The 13,326-nt window shown below is 39.0% G+C and overlaps 1 protein-coding gene across 2 annotated transcripts in view; it reads left to right on the top strand.

Annotated features, from left to right (window-relative positions):
- The window catches only part of RELN (reelin), a 459,315-nt gene that overhangs the window by 388,907 nt on the left and 57,082 nt on the right, over positions 1–13,326 (top strand). For both annotated transcript variants that reach the window (XM_070617061.1, XM_070617060.1), the window contains exons 39-44: positions 1,265–1,436; positions 1,538–1,640; positions 3,341–3,570; positions 8,300–8,520; positions 10,350–10,497; positions 12,750–13,008. In XM_070617061.1, the coding sequence (XP_070473162.1) occupies positions 1,265–1,436; positions 1,538–1,640; positions 3,341–3,570; positions 8,300–8,520; positions 10,350–10,497; positions 12,750–13,008 (1,133 nt within the window). The remainder of the gene's footprint in view (positions 1–1,264; positions 1,437–1,537; positions 1,641–3,340; positions 3,571–8,299; positions 8,521–10,349; positions 10,498–12,749; positions 13,009–13,326) is intronic.

The following is a 13,326-nucleotide window of genomic DNA, read 5'->3' as shown; positions in this document are numbered from 1 at the left end:
TTCTTTGCAGAGATAACAAAGAAATGGATAAGAAAAATGTACTGCCATCTCGAAAATTTAACTTGAGTATTTCCTTTATAACTAATATGTCAAAAATAAAATAATTTTAATTTATTGTGAACAGAAAAAAAATAACCTTGTATAATCACCAAATAAGAGTCAAAAAAAGAAATGCAACTAGTTTCACAAGCCAGGGGATATTTGTCTTCATGTTATGCTTGGAACGCATACCTGATTTTTCTTCATTGTTTTCACCAACTGCTTCTAAAACAGGAAAGGGAAGAGAGCTACTAGAATGAGACCAGTGATAGGGGTAGAGGGAGACACACATGTGGCTCCATTTAAATGATGAGGTTATTTCCACAGGCTCTTGTTTACAGATCCTTTTTTCTATATTTTGTAAGAATTGTACTAAAAGTAGGAATCCGTGAAGAAGCAACCTTGGGGAATCTTGACGTTTCTGCTGGACCTGGTCCTGTCACCTGTTTCCATTTCAATCCAAACAGGGCTTTGCAAAAGCAGCCTGGGTTTGCCCTTCTCAGTAATATCTTCACTAAACACCCAGCTCAGTCGCTGAATCAAATTCTATGATAGTGCAAGGAGTGATTCTACTAGTTTTCTGTATATTTCCCACGTATTTTCAAATAAACCTACAAGTTTTCAAAAGCATTAAGAAAAAAAATAAAGTATTATATAACACAGAATATTTTCTTCTGTGTAGTTTTTAATAATTAAATAAGATTATCATCAGGCCAGTGTTTTCATGGCCGTGGTCTTTAGCGTGACTGAAGCATGATGCTAAGTCATGGGTTGACTCTAAAAGTCCTGAGTTGCTCCTTGAATAGACTAGTCAGTGTACCTCAGTTCTAATCTGCAGGCTGACTGCCCATCCTCACAGATCCAGACGTTTTCCGGATTCCGCTAAACCGTGAAAACATAGCTCAGAGCCCACTCTTGCCGGTGGAGGGTCCTGGGACCGCCGAGACTGGCAGGGGAGCACACTTTCACAAGCTGTTTGCACCAGCTTCCTGAAATCACGGAGGCTGTTCCGTGCTACATCGACTTAACGTGATTGAAAGCTTAATTTTTTCGCACTTTAATCACTGTAAACACACAGTTACATAGTCTTTGTTCCTTTGTCTAGAAGGCATATGTTTAACCTATTATTACTAAGTTCTTTCTGTCCTTTACTTTCTTCCAATAAGCAAAAATGTCCTTCTGATTTTCACCACTGGAAAAACTTGCTTTATCCAAAATGCCTTAGGTAAGAAAGAAGAAATCTGGATTGTTGATGACTTCATTATTGATGGAAATAATTTAAACAACCCTGTGATGCTTCTGGATACGTTTGACTTTGGGCCCAGGGAAGACAATTGGTTTTTCTATCCTGGTGGTAACATTGGTCTTTATTGCCCATATTCTTCAAAGGGAGCCCCGTAAGTATTCAGTTGAGAAGCTGAAAATGAAAGCACAGCTCTGTACAAATCACGATGAGCTTTTGCCTAAATGGATTCCTTGTTGTTTTCTTGTATACCAGCGAGGAAGATTCAGCCATGGTGTTTGTTTCAAATGAAGTTGGTGAGCATTCCATTACCACTCGTGACCTGAATGTGAATGAGAACACCATCATACAATTTGAGGTACTTGACTCTGTTCTATTAGAAATGCTTTAAATTTTATCTTGAACAAAAGCTAGGAGAGAGGAGGAAAATCTCAGATAATTTCATGCATTATGACTTTCCATTTTTGTGCAAGGACAAAAGAGGTTTTACATCATAGTTCATTTTTATTAGCAGAACCAATTGTCCTACTAAGGTTTATGTCTGAATTTTTGTCCTTTATTTATGACATAATCTCCCCACCTACTACCATGAGAAGTTGTTGAAATAATTTATTTTAAACATTATAAAAATGAAAAGGACCATACTCTTCTAGAAGTATTATTTTCACAATTTTTATGTGTTACTTAGAACCCAGATCAGTGTAACTATAGTCTATACCATGCCAGCACATTTATATAATATTTATCATAGTGTCATGAATTTTACAGATAAAATAATACTTCACTATTTTTATAATTTCTGTATATTTCATTAATATTCATGGACTCCTTATATTTTTCAAGAGAGGAAATTAATAATGTATGAAAGAAAAATCTTCATGTGTTTCAAAACTTAGATAAAATGAACAGAACTAAAGGTGCATCATGCTATTGTTCGATAGCTTTAACTTTCGAAGATACTTTTTTCATAGCTGAGATCTATACCAACCACTGGACAAGCTTAAAATAGTGCCTAATAGCATCAACAAAATGTCGAATATCTGTTTTAGATTAACTGCCTCCATCCTCTAAATTAGAGTTGTCTCTTGCCTCTCAAAGGTCAGAGACCAAATGAAGCCTTAGTGGAGAAATTATTCTATATCTATTTTAAACTTTCCGTTATATTTTATCATTTTATTTTAAGTCAATTATAGAACTTTGTTATATTTTCTAACATTTATGCTTTAAGTGTTAATAAAAAGTAGCACCTGTGACTCTTTCAGAGTTCTGTTATCAATAGAATCTGGGTAGAAGCAAATGCTTATAGTTGAAGGTTTATCAGTGTCAGCAGTTTACTCATCAGAAAGGAAGAGGAGCAAGTTCGACGGTTGTTATGACAGAAAGAAAAGGTTAATCCCGATTGGAAGAGGGAAAAATTTCATGAAAAGAATCACATGCATTTATTTAATTAAGTTTTAGTTTAATTCACTTGAGAGTATGGAAGAGGGAGTCGAGGGGTTGTTTGCCTACTCATTAAAAAGGTCTTTCTGAGAATACTCTCCCTGTGCCAGGGAAATGGTGGCAATGATTGTATTTTGTTTCGTCTTAATATTCAATACATATTGAAGATTCTCCACATGCAAAACTTTGGGGGTTTGGGGGAAGGTGTCATGTGAAGGATAACAGAATCTCTTCCTATCTGGCAGACAGAAAAAACTAATGGTTGGAATTAAGGAACCAGTCTTCTCATTACGATTTGCTTGGCTTGGCTGAGAAAGTGGGCCAAACGTAAAATTTGGAATTCCCTGCCAGCCTCTGCCTTACCGACTTCCTAGATTTTTTATAAAATGAGGGAAAATAAATTTTTCATGAGGCCCTTTGAGGTTCTTTATAAAAAATTATTATTGGACGGTAATATACGATATTAGTCAGTTAGGCAAAACAGAATTTTATAGTGTTAAATATTTCAGCAAGACAGTTCCCAGGAAAATGGACTCTCAGGAAAATAATGAAGTGGTGAATCATTTCCAGGCTTGTTGCTCTGAGGTCATTCGTTTCTTTTTTTTCTTCTTCCTCCAGATCAATGTTGGGTGCTCAACTGACAGCTCCTCTGCTGATCCGGTCAGACTGGAATTTTCACGGGACTTCGGGGCGACCTGGCACCTGCTGCTGCCCCTCTGCTACCACAGCAGCAGCCACGTCAGCTCCCTGTGCTCCACGGAGCACCACCCAAGCAGCACCTACTACGCGGGGACCACCCAGGGCTGGAGGAGGGAGGTGGTGCACTTCGGGAGGCTGCACCTTTGCGGGTAAGGACCTGCTGCCTCGAGCCGCATTCTTCTCATTTGACGGTTTTCTCCGTGACATCGTCGTTGACTTGCCGCTTTCCCAGGGGGAAATTTCCACCTTGCATTTCTTCCTCACTTCTCCACTTGAAGCAGATCAGTGGATATTGAAAACACAGGACACAGCTGACACTCTGCTAACTTATAGTTTGAAGACAGACTCAAAGTGTACACTGTGGACCGCACCCTTCGTGGGGTTCGTAGCCCCATGGGTCTTTATTAGGTCAATAGGAAAACACAGATGTATGGTTTTCCCCTGATGTTGTAATCCTCTCCCCTTCTGCCCCCACCTCACCAATATTAACGCAGTTAGAATTTTATGACTTTGAAACATCTACCTGTGTCTCTTGTGCAAGGAGAGGGCACCTGTGAAGGATGGAAGCCCACAGAATATTCCAGATGTCTCTTTAAAAAAGTTGTTAGTACTCTTCCACCAGGCATTTCTACTTTTTAAATCTCTCTCGGATTCTTATTACATATATTTGACTCTTCTGTTGAAAAGCTCTTTGGAGATAAAGGACTTCAATTCTAATAGAAATGAAATGAAAAGTATGGTTCAAAAAATAAAACTAATCATGTAAATGAACAAAGAGAGGAAGTCAACAAAGCAGCCTGCCTCAGAATTTGTCTTTTCTCTCAGAACAAAGAGCTCATTCTTTCAGGGTATGTCAAAAGCAGAAGAAAGTACTAATGTCGTACTTTCAAGATGGAAGCAGATTTAAATTCCCCGTGTAAGACTCAGCATAATTCGAAGTCTTGGTTCTTTGAGCAAAACTACTAATACCCCATACTTTTCCAGAAGGGTGAAAGTGAATTTTCAAAAGTCTGTTTCTCTTTAGATGTAAATCCATTCGCTCCTCATCATATCATCAGCATCCGATTACTAAGGACTTTAGTGTTTTGTGTTGTCGAGTCTGCCATTTATTAGTTCTTGCCATTGCACCAGGGTACTATTCTAATAGAAAACATAAGTGTTTAAAAAAATAAGCATCACTAAGCAAAATGTCCTCCAGATTCTTTAGAAGTGATATCCGAGGAGGCAAGGAGAGTCCCTGGAACCGTAGGCGTAGATGGAGCTATCGACTCAGCCAGCACAGGCAGAAAGTTTGGGGCATGGGGGGACAGGCGGAAGTTGTCCACAGAAGAATCAGATGGGGGAAATAGCCCAGGAAAAACTTTTTATTCCCAGACCCATTGGATTATTTAAGATTGTATATTGCAAGAAAAATAAAGAGGGTTACAAAAGAGTGGAAGAACTTATTGGAAACAGAGTGGGGAGTATCATGGACTCTGCTCAGGATGCGTGAGGACGTCAGCAAAAGGAGTTTGCTGGGTTTTTTTTAATCACTTTTTATCGTTTATCATGAGTTTGCTCATTTTTATCATGCTAATGTTACCCTCACTCAGCAAACTGCAGCTCTCATTTTCTGGAACTCTTAATTCCACATTTCTAGAAAAGAAAATCTGAACCACTCATCAGCTATGACTAGAAAGACAAGTGTTGCAACAGAAGTGTAGCTGCCAAAACTCCATGTTTATGGGCCGTGTAAGCAGGGAAAAAGGCCTGGATAGCCAATCACGTAGGCACATAGGACCAAGACCGTGACCATTATGGTACTGCTGAAAAGCTCCAGGTCTTCTCTTTAATGGACCTCTCATTTCCTCCAGTCACCCAGCTAAGAATTAGATTAAATAGAAAACAACCCTGAAGATAGGTGGTAGGCCATGAATTTAGATTGTTTTGACAACTGAGACTTGTTTCAACAAGTCCCCACAGGGAAATACTTCTATTTAAAGGAGTGTGCAATAAGGTCACAGGACAGGGCTCCAGGGTCCTGTAGACCGCCTCACGAAGCCCGTGGTGATTTCTGCCGCGCTGCGCTTAGACACGCGGCATGGAGATAGAATTCGGAAATTTGAACAAGAGAAATGCAAACGTCTGTATTTTCACTTACCGGTTTTAGGTGTCAGTTGAACATACACCTCCTCCATTTATAAAGGTACAGACCTTAGACCATCATGTTATTTGTGTTCCATGTCATTTTTCCTTCTGTAAAGAGAGAGTAAATCTGTTCAGGAGGCATGCCCACTCTCAGAATGCTATAACCTACCTTTCAAAATGCCTTCAATCACTTCTGCAAAGAGAAGAATTTGCCTTAATAGCGTTGTCTAGTCCTTGTTTGAGGAAAAGAATTAGAGCTCTTCTTAAAACCCACACAGGCATGAATTGCTGGAAGGCAAAAGTTAAATTTTCTCCAACTCAGTGAGCCATTCCTTGATTTGAATTCAACGTGGTTTGTAATAATGGCACAAGTGCTAGATGTTAAAAAAATGTATAACCTATGTTTAAATTACCCTTTTCTGTGCTCTTACTGGACACTAGATACACAAGAGAGTCAATTAAGTGTTTCCAGGTGCAGAAATGGCCATTTTTTGCCTCCACATATAGTCACTTAGCTTCCATCTAATTTTCTTCACATCACCTTTGTGTCCTTTTCGTCCAAAGTCTTTTTGTCTCTAAAACTTCCTAATTGTTTTTGCTTTATGCAGTTTCATAATGAGTCAACCAAAACCCCTATGTAATGAAAGCACTGTTGTGTGCTTGAAATTTGAAGTTTACGTTGAAAAAACAGATCCTTTTGAATACCACTGGCTTGAGAGAACAGACGCTGACATTCACCAGGGAGGGTGGCAGTGAGATATTTTCAAAATGAGATTTCAGCAGAATGGAACCTCAGTGAAACCAGACCCTTTAGCCCATTTATCATAGTGCTTGCAGTTTCTGTGTCAAGGCAGGTGAACAATAATAAATATCCAACCGGGGTGGTTCATTTGTATTCAGGACATTTGAATAAATAAGAAGTTCAAAAAAACCCGTGTAGGCTTTTGTTCAAAGGAAAACTCCAGCCATTTCCCTCAGCTCAGCAGTCTGAAAGTTCAAAAGGTAAGGGAGTGCCTCTTGCCAAGACTAAACTCTGACAAGTATTTGAAAATAAAATTTAATTACGAACTGGCATTTTGGGGGCAGCTTGATGTAGTTGGAGTCTTGATACAAACAATGAAATTAGGGTTAAAATTATATGTGGGAACTTGACTCCATCTGCTTTACCATCTACTAAACTTGAGAAGCCTCGTGAAGGCTTCTAATACTGACTTCTAATTTGAGTTTCTCCAAGAAGAAATTATTCTGAATTTGGTTTCTATGATGATTGAAAATTGGGCAGATTCACAGGATACAAAAATGAGTGCTCATGCCATCTCTACATCTCTTCCCTCTGAAATAAATCCACCTTCTACGAACAGAGTTTTGTGTGTAATAAATATATTTAACTATTTCTGAACTGCTACCTAAATATGTAGATTATTTCTAAGGAGCTAACTTATCATCAACAATATGATAGGACAATTCACTTACAAATAAAAGGGAAAATTAGCTTTGATTTAAAAAGGAATTAAGCAATAAAAGACATCTAACTAAAAATAAATCTGATTTTGTTGTTTCTCTCTTTAAAATAATCTTTTGGGGCTCTCTGTTGCCAATAGGGATAAAATCCGAAAAATCTTAGTTGGACTCTAAAGGCCTTTCACAACAGATTGTACAACAAACATTTATTGAGCATCTGCTGAGCTCCATGAAAGGGTGCAAAGGAGAAGGAGACGTGGGCATTGGTCTCTAGGAGCTCACAGCCAATAGGGGAAACACCTTTTAAATAACTTGGGCTATGATAGCTATAATAATGGAAATTCCATCAAAATTATGGAAGAGAGAGAGCAAGAAGGGAAATTAAAAGACTGGTTATTTACCATATGGCACAGCAAGTCTGCTACCATTCTCCCCAAAAGAGTTGAAAATAAGTATTCAAGCAAATACCTGTACACAAATGTTCATAGCAGCACTATTCATAATAGCCAAAGCTGGAAACAAGCAAACGTCCGTCAACTGAAGGATGGATAGATAAAGTTGGTATAACCATACACTGGAATATTATTCAGTCATAAAGAGAAATGAAATTCTGATACTTGCTAAAACTCAGATGAGCCTTGAAAACATTATGCAAGTGAACAAAGCCAGATACTAAAGGTCACATATTGTATCGTTCCATTTATGTGAAATGTCCAGAATAGGTAAATCCATAGAGATAGAAAGCAGATTAGGGGTTCCCAGGGGCTGGGGGGTGTGGGAATGGGGACTGACTGCTTAATGGCTGCAGGATTTCCTTTTGGGGTGATGAAAATGTCCTGGAACTCCATAGAGGTGATGGTTGGCTGACACTGTGAATGTGCTAAATGCTGCTGAACTGTACACTTTAAATGGTTAATGTTTACTTTTATGTTATGTGAATTTAACCTCAATTTAGGGGGAAAAAAAAAAGACTAGTTGTGTGGGGCATAGATAGTAAGGATGGAGAAAGCTTCACCAAGAAAGTCAATGTTGGAAAAGGTGAGAAGCTCAGGTGGATTTTTGACATAGTGATAGGATTGGAAAGGGCTTACAGGAAGCAGGAACCTTACTGACAAAATCCTGGAGATTGAGAAATGGAGTCTGCATTCCTGAAATGGAGAATCAAGTTTTTTACTTCTTGAGTGTCGAGCAGAGGTGGTAACTGCCCAGTGCTCATTGATCAGTTGTGCTTACTTTGAAGGTAGTTTGTTCTGTTGATCAGGTTTTGAAAGACTTGTATCTCTTTTCCAGATCTGTGCGTTTCAGGTGGTACCAAGGATTTTACCCTGCTGGCTCTCAGCCAGTGACATGGGCCATTGATAATGTCTATATTGGTCCCCAATGTGAAGAGATGTGTAACGGACATGGGAGTTGTATCAACGGAACCAAGTGCATATGCGATCCTGGCTACTCGGGTCCAACCTGCAAAATAAGCACCAAAAATCCTGACTTTCTCAAGGATGATTTTGAAGGTAATCTTTTCTTATAAATTCTATGTAGCTTTATGAAAGAACTTACATATTAAACACAACTTGTAATTAAAAGTAATCATTAAGTGCCGCTCTAATATTTCACTATTTATCATTACGATTGGAACCACTCAAGTCTTCATTTAGTTCTGAATTTTATAAAGTTCCAATTGTGAAACAATGGTCAGTGAGAGTCAATAAGACCATCACTGAGAAAAACTAAAGCTATTTTCACCACTTTTTCTATCACAGGTAATTTCTGATTAATAATAATTTTAGAAAATATCTGTAGAGAGTTAGTCTTCTTGCACGGAGGGAATAAGTTTCCAGAAATATAAACTACTTTCATTGCTTTACCACCAACTCAGTAAGCAGCCTCTCATCACTTTCTGTACCTTAGTTTTGTACCAAGAATCTAACGTCGCTATGTGTGAAGATAATGTTACAGCATAGAAAAATGTATATGATGTAATGATTGAAATTATTCACAGTTAATTTTATATCCATTGGATATGCAGTCTGGTAAAACTGTGGAAAAACGTTGTTAGAAGAGAAAATCTGAAACAAATGTAATAGCTATCTGTGTTAGGATAGTGGGATTAAAAGATTTTCTTTTTCCTAAGTTGTCTGTAAAATTGTTATAATATGTTTATGGTTTTAAGGTACATTTTAAAATTGGGTTTAGGTCTATGAATACAATAGAATATTATTCAGCTATGAACAGGAATGAAATTCTGATATATGCTGCAACATGGGTGAACCTGGAAAACATTATGCTAAGTGAAAAAAGTCAGACACAAAAGGCCCCATATTGTATGATTCCATTTATATGAAACATCCAAAGTAGGCAAATCCATAGAGACAGAAGGCAGATTAGTGGCTGCCAGGGGCCGGGTGAGGGGAAATGAGGATTGCTTAATGGGTACAAGGTTTCCTCTACTAGTGATGAAAAAGTTCTGGAGTTAGGTGGTAGTGATGGTTGCACAACATTGTGAGCGTACTAAATGCTATGAGTTGTTCACTTTAAAATAATGAAAATATTGTGTATTTTACCACAATCAAAAAAACCCTAGATCTCAGATGAGTATCTGAAGAGATTTGTGAGCTGTTTTTGAAAGACATTATTTAATAGGAAATATTGAATTACACTGAAATTTCTCCTGTTAAAACTGTATTTTTTAAAAATATTATGCAATACTTGCTCGATACTGTCCTCACAGTAGCAAGCACACAGTGAAGAAGCCAATGGAAGGGCCCCATTACCTTCTCTTACTTTTGGCCTGAACCACTCTCTGACTAGTCAGTGTCTTTTTTTTTTTTTTTTTTAAGATTTTATTTTTTCCTTTTTCTCCCCAAAGCCCCCCGGTACATAGTTGTGTATTCTTCGTTGTGGGTTCCTCTAGTTGTGGCATGTGGGACGCTGCCTCAGCGTGGTCTGATGAGCAGTGCCATGTCCGCGCCCAGGATTCGAACCAACGAAACACTGGGCCGCCTGCAGCGGAGCGCGCGAACTTAACCACTCGGCCACAGGGCCAGCCCCTAGTCAGTGTCTTTTTTTGCAGTGTAGAGGAGCAGAAAGAAGGGTCCCATGTGGCTGGACCATAGATGCTCAGGAAAGGCCCCTCCTTCTGTTTTGTGGATGCTTAAATTATACAGCCACGGCTGAACAATTCAAACAAGCTAAAATGTGGAAGAGATCTCTTATCCCCAAATCTGTGACTTCAGTATTTATGAATTCATATTTTAAAACTACACAAAGCACTTAGATATTTCTTTAAAACATATGACTGTATTTGGGGTCATAGATAAACTACATTTTCCACTTTTTTCAGGCCAGCTAGAATCTGATCGATTCTTATTAATGAGTGGCGGAAAGCCGTCTCGGAAGTGTGGAATCCTGTCCAGTGGAAACAACCTCTTTTTCAATGAAGATGGCTTGCGCATGTTGATGACACGAGATCTGGATTTATCACATGCTAGGTAATCCTTTTTAAATGCTGTTGAGAAAACACGCTGCAAAGTACAGCAGCAGAGCACAATCGAATCAGAAAGAAATGGAGATCTCAAGGACAAGGCTGAGCTGCTCTCTTGTGGAAGACTCCATTAAGACACAATTTACATAGTTTCCATTCTAAAACAGAGAGATTTGCACAATAACTAGATCAGAAATGAAACACAGCTAAACAGACAAAAGTTAATATCTAGTATCTTACAAGATGGTGACTAGGAGATGACAATGTTTAACTTACTTTAACTTCAAGAAGATAATGTTGCATCTTTATTCACCTTCTACCGAATAACTTTTCATTAGCACTTGGACTATGTAGAAATTGTTTACACCAAGCTCAGTAGAAACTTAACTGAAATAGAATACATCCTCAGATTATTCACAATTAATTTTATATCCATCAGCAATTTAAGAACATTTGAAGTGTCACCTTCTTCTTTATATACATTTCTGTCCAAGGATTTGCTCATACGTTCTAAGCATTCATTTTCTATATTGAGCACAGCCACTCAGAAACAAACATTTTAAACTGGCTCAGAGGATTATGTCCTGTCAAGATGTGTATCCCTTGATGATTTGATGAGCCAAAAACTTAGCCAGGAAAATAAAAAAGACAATTTAACATGTGTAAAATGGAACCCTGACCTATTTTTGCAAATAAGCAGAGAAATCATGTTTTTGGTTTTTTGAAGCATTTCAGAGTATCTTAAAATACATCTTAACATATTCATCATCCTCTTTCTCTTAAATCTTTCATTTATTGAATTGTAAATTTGATCGTGCTTCATAGGAAATACAGTTCTATCTGTGGGGTAATTTTGCAGTTATAGAAAGCAAGGTTTTATTTATCTCTGTCCTGTTTTAATGCATATGGTTTAATTTGATGCTCTTTATTTCAGATTTATTGTTGGCAGCTGAGTTCTCTAATTTAGAAATTATTAGGTTTTTCCAAATCATTTTGACATGATTTATCTATAACTAAATTAATATAAACTTTTTCCCAAAACAAGTAGACAATATGCTAAAAGTTTTTCTCTGTAAGTGATTCTTGTTTTTATAAATATAAACGTCACTAGGCACTAACCATGTATTTTTTTCATTAATCCAATGTTAAAAGCTCCATTATTTATCTCATCTCAGTAGCATGCTGTGTAGGATTTGCATATATTGACCTCAAAATGCTCCATGTAAAATCCCAATTTTCTCGGGGTTGTGAGATAAATGAATGCCCAGTTAATGGAGATGAGGGGTGGGAGGAACCCATGAAGAGTGCATGGTTTTATATATGGAATTGATAACCTTTAATATAAGCCCCAATATATTTCATATGTCTGACATGCGTACATAATTGGGTATGTGTGTTAGGTTACACATGAAATTTATTCTGCGTTACCAGCTAGCACAGCGGCCAGACCAGGCACCAGCAGCTTGCCTGCCAAAGATAACATGTGAGCTAGTTTTCATTGGCACCCCAGCTGGTTGCTGCCACTCTGTTCACCTCGCTGCCAGCTGGGAAGGCTGCCACTGGCTGGCCGCCACAGCTCTCGATGGCCAGTATCATCCATCCCAGACCCAGCAGTAGTCAGAGGCTGGCGCAGCCCACCATCCCTGCCGCCCACACTCATGCTCCCCTGCCCTTGGCACAAAAGACAGAAAAGAGGCCCAGACTTGACACACCTCTTCCAAAAGATGCCTGGCCTTTCACAAAGAGGTGCTACAACTGGTGAATTTAAATATGTCTCCCAAAACCCGTAATATAAGATCTGAAAAACTACTGGGAAAACCCGAGAATGGATGATTATGCCAATAAATGGCATAAACTGCGTTAATTACATTCTTCCAGTTTCAGATACTAAGGACAAGGATCCGAATTTATCTTAAATAGATGACAATACACACTCCCAAACTTGGACAGCCTTTGGACCCTTCCCATCTTCTTACAGCATAGCTGAAGGGTGCAGTGACTGCTCACTTCCCTCGGACTCTCCTCGGTGGAGGGGTGCAACACATATGGGTACAGAATGGCCTTTTTTCAGACTTCACATTTTGTTGACTCCCTTTCACATTCAAAAGGAAAATTGGGCTTTGAGATGACTGCTGAGGGCATTCATTAAATCCTCCTGTTCCTTAAAGCCACGCATCCTCCATTACGCACGTGCTTGTCTTCTGTTAATGGTATAACTCTCACGGAAGTCAAAGTCTACAGTAATTGTATTCATGTCAGATTTGTGCAGTTCTTCATGAGACTGGGCTGTGGGAAAGGTGTTCCTGACCCCAGGAGCCAACCTGTGCTCCTCCAGTATTCTCTCAACGGCGGCCTCTCGTGGAGCCTCCTTCAAGAGTTCCTCTTCAGCAACTCCAGCAATGTGGGCAGGTACATCGCTCTGGAGATACCCTTGAAGGCCCGTGCAGCTTCTACTCGCCTGCGCTGGTGGCAGCCATCTGAAAACGGGCACTTCTACAGCCCCTGGGTTATCGACCAGGTCAGTCCCTTCAGGATCAACCATTATCATTTTGGGCACTTGAGCTGAACGTGGCCTCAGATAGCATTTAGTCCAACCTGATTGCTCAGTAGAGGAAGCCTGGGCCTGACGGTTGAGTGACTTGCCCAAGGGCACACAGCTAGATGAGATATGGCATTTAGCTTCCTTTCATTCTCCATTCCTTCAATTGCCTGAACCTGTAAACATAAACAACACGACAGAAGGCCCATGTCCTGCACATAGAGGATTCTGCCATATGGGTAGAGGGACTTTATCAAGCGTGATACAGGGTTGTAATTCTCTGAAAAGGAAAATGTG

This window comes from Equus przewalskii, chromosome 4 (assembly GCF_037783145.1).
Source record: "Equus przewalskii isolate Varuska chromosome 4, EquPr2, whole genome shotgun sequence".
Lineage (NCBI taxonomy): Eukaryota > Metazoa > Chordata > Mammalia > Perissodactyla > Equidae > Equus > Equus przewalskii.
The sequence above is the reverse complement of the archived record's forward strand: the minus strand, read 5'-3'. Positions and strand labels throughout refer to the sequence as shown.